This window comes from Rattus rattus, chromosome 8, assembly GCF_011064425.1.
Source record: "Rattus rattus isolate New Zealand chromosome 8, Rrattus_CSIRO_v1, whole genome shotgun sequence".
NCBI classification, from domain to species: domain Eukaryota; kingdom Metazoa; phylum Chordata; class Mammalia; order Rodentia; family Muridae; genus Rattus; species Rattus rattus.
In genome coordinates this window covers 19,828,140-19,834,885 of record NC_046161.1, presented here as the reverse complement: position 1 = coordinate 19,834,885, position 6,746 = coordinate 19,828,140, and the positions used below count along the sequence as shown (strand labels likewise).

Below are 6,746 nucleotides of genomic sequence, written 5' to 3'. Positions count from 1 at the left end.
GTGGCCATGGGCCTTGCCTGTTCATGCTCCATAATTCCTTTGTGCAGCTTGGCCTGCTAGTGCTTCCAGACATCCTCTGGTACATCTTCAGGTAACTAGCAGAGGCCCTTTACTGCCTGAAGGTGCTTGGTGTATGTGGGGTGCCCTGCACCCACCCACCACATTGTCATGCAGGCTGCAATCTCTGACACCGATAAATAGAAAATCTAACTGGTGGGTCTAACGAGGTATAACATACCATTCATTAAGCATTTCTGAATGTTTGGAAACTTTTTCCTTCCCTCCTTCCTTCCCTCCTTTCCCTTCCTTCCCTCCTTCCCCTTCTTTCCCTCCTTCCTTCCCTTTCCCTCCTTCCTTCCCTCCTTCCTTCCTCCTTCCTCCTTCCTTCCCTCCTTCCTTCCTTCCCTCCTTCCTTCCCTCCTTCCTTCCTTCCTTCCTTCCTTCCTTCCTTCCTTCCTTCCTTTCTGTGCATAGTTCCCCAGCTCCCTGAACACATGTGGTCAGAAGACAGTCATGTTAGTCATTTCTCTCCTCTTTCATATAAGTCACTTTACCCAGTCAACTGACTTGTTGACGCTGAAAGATCTTAGATAGGATGAGCATCTTAGATAGGATGAGGTCATAGAAGGGAATCATGAGAATTTTTATTCACAATATGCTATTCTATAGAAGTGAATATTATACTACTGATCACATTTTGGAATCATATATTTGAATATATGTATGTGCATATGGTGAGTCTGTGTGTGCGTGCATGTGAATATATGGAAAAATGAGAAAGAGAGAGGCATGCACCATCTTCAATGCTACATGTATTAGGAAAATATTTATGGAAGTAAGTACATAAAACTCATACCTACTGTTGGCTATAGGTAGCTGTCACATTAAAATGAATCTTAAATTAACAGCACTTTGAAGTTCCTATACTCGTTTATACAGTAAGATAAAAATCAGTTTTTGCTAATTCTGTTTTCAAGTCTGTTTAGAGACAAAGAAGAGAGTAAACGTCACATGGTTGTGCTGTGAGTCTCTAACAATGCGGGAAACCTGTGTGCCCCTTCACTGAGGAACATGGAGGGAGACTGGCAAGCATTCTTGGAAGGTGAGTCACAGGGGTAACAATTATTCTACAGGGAGGATTTAGGTTCTAAAGATTTCGTCTTCTTTATACCTTCTACAAGAACGTATGTCACTGTTATGTCAAACAAATGTTTAATTTTAGAAGAGATGGTGGGGTTTTCATCCAAGGCTTCAATGTTCTGTATCTGCTATTTTTTGGGGGGGGTGATAATAAGTTGAGTGGAAAGGTCTGGGAACACCCCTATCAAGTATAGAAATGGAAATTATAATATATATTAAGGACGTTTTTCTACAATTTTGAAAACTGAAAGGCTTACTTTAAGCATCACGAATGTGATACCCTTCTTACAGTGCTCTAGCTTTAGTGATTCACCTTTCACTCACTGTTCACCGAATAGAGTAACAAGCTCCGGTGTCATTGCCTAAGGCGAAGAGCATGGAGACTCCGGCGTCGGAAGAGCTCTATTATTCTCTGCATACCATGGAGCTCTTGTCCCCAGTTCTGAGCTCAGAGTAGCACCTCCTGTCAGAAAGACTTGGAATCGGTAACTGGGCAATGGCCAGGCCCCTGGACTCTCTTAATATTCTTCCTTCTCTGTACTACAGCTTGACGCAATGGCATTCCTCAAATGTCAACTCCTGTGGACTTTGCTAGCTACATAATTTTTAAAAATAGCAAGGAGGAATCCTAACTCATAGCAGCCTCCAGTTAGTGATGTTTTTGTCACTGCAGGCAACCAGCTCCCTGCTCCTCAAGGTGGTTAAAGTGTCCTGGTGCAACTGGACCCTACCAGTGTGTGTGTGTGTGTGTGTGTGTGTGTGTGTGTGTGTGTGTGTGTGTGTGTGTGTGTGTGTGTTTTGTGTAGCCAGTGAGCATAACCCAGTGTGTTGATGTAGAAACTGTGTGACTATCAATGTAACACCCTAGCTTAAACTGGTAGCATCAGTAATGAGCTTCAGTGATAATATACTTTAGATAATTATAGTCTCCATCATTATGCAATTATACTTCGAAACATTCTCGAAGCAATGGAGAGTCTTAGTAACACTGGTTGATGAGAACCAGAGGTAGAAACTGGTTAGGTAGTTCAGAATAAAACAACCCCAAAGAAAATGGTCAGTTTCTTTCTGGGCTAAAAGCCCAGAAATGCCTTGACCGATGTAAAAGCCTTGCTGGAGGCCCATGGTACCAGAAGGATCTGAAAATGTCTCTGGTTTAGCCATGGTCTGAAGCTGGAGATGCCAGGAAGGGGTCTGATTTTCCTTTTACCTCTCCTTAAAGGTAAAAGGACTGTTTTTGTTCCAGAAACCATACTGAGGACACCACCAAAAATGAGAGGACATAGACACTTTTGAAGAAAACTGGACTGACTACTTTATCCCCATCCCTTCCCTCATCCACTAAGGCTTTCTTAATGAATGCCAAGATGATAAAGCTCAATGGTACCCTATTCCTGGGGACCGCTTCTGCTGGACAGGACCTCTGCTCTTGGCTTCTTTCTTAACCTCCCTATAATAAACACTTCTTTCTAAAACTCACCCTAATTGGTCCATGAACTTTATTCTTAAAACCTATGAGACTAGAACCCCAAATCCTTAGGCTTAGAGGGCCGTTCATCAACTGTTGAGTGTCTGGGATCCCTGGCCTCTCAAGATAAACACAAAAACAACCAAGAAAGGCTCTATTGCTCTCAAAGATGCCCCTATATTCCTATATCATGATGTCATCAGGATTTTCAATGTTGCTATGCTTCTTAATTCATTGTTTGGTTTGTGAAAACCATAAATAACAGTTAAAATATATCAAAAAAAATCAGTATCATTAGAGATTTGGAAATTTGAAAGCCACAGGAACAGTACTTTATATCACACGCCTCTGCGCTGACGGCATCCAGAGCTGTGAAAAGGCAGTATAGCAGGAGTGGGTGGCCTCGAAGGCGACAGCACATATAAAAACTGATAAAGGAGCCAGAGAGTCGAAAAGGCAGAAGCACACGTGTAAGTTGATAAAGAATCCAGAGAGAAGCTGTGTGTGTTTGGTTGGGGTTTCAGGTCCTGAGGGGTGCTGTCACCTTCACCTCTCCCTGCTGTATCTCCTGCATTTCCAAGCTTGTGACAAGAAGGTTCTCCTTCATTGGCTTTACACAGTGATGATAAAGGCCGAAGTCCATTGAGGACTAATATTTGCCCCCACCCTGTACCTCTCTCTGTACCACACATACCAGGGGCCGATGCTCTCATTTAGTCATGCAGTCTGGGCACCACCACACAGCTTTGGAACAGGGAAACTGCAGCAACCACACAGCTATGGTCCAGAGAAACCGGAAAAGCAAACTTCCTTTCTCTCATTCTAAAGGCTGTGCTGTGAACCACCAGATTGTATAATTGAGCAATTTCTCGAAGTTTTACCCTAGATCCTGTTTGGATAATTTTCTGTGTGTGTCTCCTCTAAATCACACTCAGGAAGAGCAATGTTGCTTTCTCTTTAACTAGCAGAGATGCTGACAGGCTTAAGAGATGATTCTGCTGTCCCTTTTCACAGACAATGTAAATGTCTTGGTTCACATTATCCATCCACACTTAACCTGCCAAATATGACTTATTTCCTGTTGTTCTCCTTCCTTTTTCACTTCCGCTGTGTTGTCCTGTCAGCGTCTAATTTCTCCACCCACGCTGAAAGGCTTACTCTGGACAACAATGATGGGGAGCTTCCTCCCAAAGTCCTCTCTCTACCCACTTAATGTTCTTTCCCAATTGCATCCACACGATTTCTTTATGTTAAAAGAACAAAATACACAAAAATAGCCAGAACATTCCTTCCTTCCCATACTTAGTTTTTTCACTTCAACCAAAGATTCTGACAGCTGTCTAGCATGCTCTTTCCCCACATTGTCCTCCGTAGCTGTCCCTAGCCTACAGCTATGCCTGCTGCCATTCCTGTGCTCTCCCATGTCCACAGTCATGGTTACTACTGAGTACCAGGGTGCCCTTTTCTTTGCCCTTCAGCTCTTTCGGACTTCCTTCGAAGTCCACTCCTTACAGCCTTGCTTCCTGTGCCTCTCCTGGTTCATCTTTTTCGCCTTCCCTACATACTCTCTGGGATGGTTTGAATGAGAAACATGCCCCATAGTCTATGGCATTTGGACACTTGCTTCTAAGCTAACGCTGTGCAGGAGGCTTAGGAGGCATGGCCTTGTTGGAGGAAACATCATTGGAGGCAGCCTTTGGAAGTATAAATTAAACATTCCTGCAATTTTGAGTAAAATTTTTGCTTCCTACTCCAGGTTCAAGATGTGAGCCCCTAGCTTTTGCTCTAGCCACCATGTCTGGCTCTTTTTTTTTTTTCCAGTGAACTCTCAACTTTTATTGGTCCCTCAGTCCCCAGGGGGTTCCCTTCTTCTCAGCCTTAGTGCCTCAGAACTCTGGTATCATTGGTCTTGGACACCACTTTGCCATCCTTAAGGGTAGTTGTCCTCTGGATAGTTTGCATGGAGTTGCTGGAGTCCAGGGCGTCGTTGAGACTGAAATCTTCCCCATCCTCCAGCAAGCGGCGGTAGTTGGCAATCTCCGCCTCAAGCTTGACCTTGGTGTTCAACAGGGCTTCATATTCCTGGGTCTGGCGTTGTCCTTCTGCCCGACTTTGTGCCAGCTCTGATTCCAGATGCAAAAGGACCCCATTGAGCTGCTCCATCTGCGCCCTGTATCTGGCCTCCACTTCCCGGAAGTTGCTCTCCAAGTTGATGTTCTGGTTTTTCATGGAGTCCAGGTCAATCTCCAAGGCCTGGAGGGTGCGTCTCAGCTCCAAGAGTGTGGTCTCAGCATCCCTGATTTCGGCAGACGTGGTGGTGACTACCGTGGTACTCTCAATCTGCTGAGACCAGTACTTGTCCAGTTCCTCACGGTTCTTCTGAGCCAGCTCTTCATATTGGGCGCGGATGTCCGCCATGATCTTGCTGAGGTCCTGAGATTTGGGAGCATCCACTTCCACAGTCAACCCAGAACTCGCAGTCTGAGCTTCCAGGCCTTGGACTTCCTCCTCATGATTCTTCTTCATGAACAGCAGCTCCTCCTTGAGTGCTTCGATTTCTGTCTCCAGCTGCAACCTTGTGATGTTGGTGTCAGTCACCACCTTGCGGAGTCCATGAACGTCACTCTCCACAGACTGGCGCATGACCAGTTCTGTCTCATACTTGACTCTAAAGTCATCAGCAGCAAGACCGGCATTGTCGATCTGCAGGACGATGCGGGAATTGTCCACAGAATTCACAAAGATCTGAGCCCCCTTTTCTCCAGATATTCCCGGATTTTGCTGTCTAGTTTCCTGTTCTCGGTCTCCAGGCTCTTCACCTTGTATACGTAGCTGACCAGGTGGTCGTTCAGATCTCGCATGGTCTCCTTCTCAGTCTGGACCCCACCCATTCCCGCCAGGACTGCGGACCCCATGGAGCCACCCCAGACAGAGTGGGTCACGGTTATCCGGGACTCTGAGCCCCCAGCACCTGCATAGACGCTGGCTGCACTGCTGGCAGGCCGCACCTGCTGGCTGGGAGTCCGCACAGAGCCCAAGGACCAGTAGTTGGTGGAGAAAGTGGTGGAGCGAGTGGTAAAGCTCATTTGTCTGGAGAGGAGAGCGAAGCAAGAAACCAGGATTGGAGTTCCGCTGCGGTCCCATGTCTGGTTTCTTATCACAGTTGCACAAAGGTAACGAAATCTCTTGCCTCCACCCATCTCTTATAAATGTACACACTCTCCTCTTCCTTTTCTTTCCTCGAAGATTTTGAGCACATCTGCCATACTCTTTAGTCTATTAGATTTTAGTTTCTTGCCTTGGTCTGTCTGTGTTCTAACTTGCACTCCTATCAGTTCTATAACACAAATGTACTCATGGTACTTTTGTGTTTAAAACATTGTTTTCACGTGCTTGTACCCCTGGGTCAAGGTCAAGCTGCTTCTGAACTTCAAATTTTTGAGCCAGACTAAGCTGATACTGCCCTCACAGGTGCAGATTAGATTTCCTACAAGATAGAGATGGCTCCTCTGTGAATGGGTGAACAAACATTGCAGACTGATCCTATAATGTATGTGCTTTTTGGAGAGTTTGAGCTGGCTGGTTCACTGTAGCAGATGCTATGTAACCAGAAGCTATTTTCTTCTTTACAGACTAATCTGTGCTAGATGTTGTTGTGTAGCATTTTCCTCTGAGATTGTAACAGTCCATCCTGCATAAAGCTCCTTAAGCCAGAAAGTAAATAAACCAAAACAGTTCCAGGAAGTCCCTGAAGCTGACAAGATTTACTAGGTCCTGCCCTGTCAGTGTAAACAATAAAGACTGGGGAGAGTCATTCTTAAACAAGCCAAGCTAAAACTGAGTTGAGGCCAGTTGCCTGGAACAAGCACAGACATGCCTCAATGCCTAGAACAGGTTTATACTGGTCAATTTCACTCGGAAAGGACACTTTCCAACATGTTGAAGCACCTGCAGGTTGTTTAGTGTGCCCTGGGTGCCCATGTTTTGTGAACTGTCATCTATGCTGGGGTTGTGTTTTGGATTTTGGTGATAACAGCCATCACTGAGTAATTTTTACTTCTTTAAGTAACTTGTCACATAGATTAATCCTTTTGCTTGCTCTCTCTTGCTCTCTTGCTTTCTTACCCTCTTACCACTT

General features: G+C 45.2%; 1 protein-coding gene across 1 annotated transcript; it reads right to left on the bottom strand.

The window, feature by feature from the left end:
* Positions 1-4,486: 4,486 nt before the first annotated feature.
* On the bottom strand, positions 4,487-5,694 carry LOC116907717 (keratin, type I cytoskeletal 18-like). Its single transcript, XM_032910843.1, is given in 2 exon segments — positions 4,487-5,358; positions 5,361-5,694. Coding segments are annotated over 2 exon segments (1,206 nt in total).
* Positions 5,695-6,746: the final 1,052 nt, after the last annotated feature.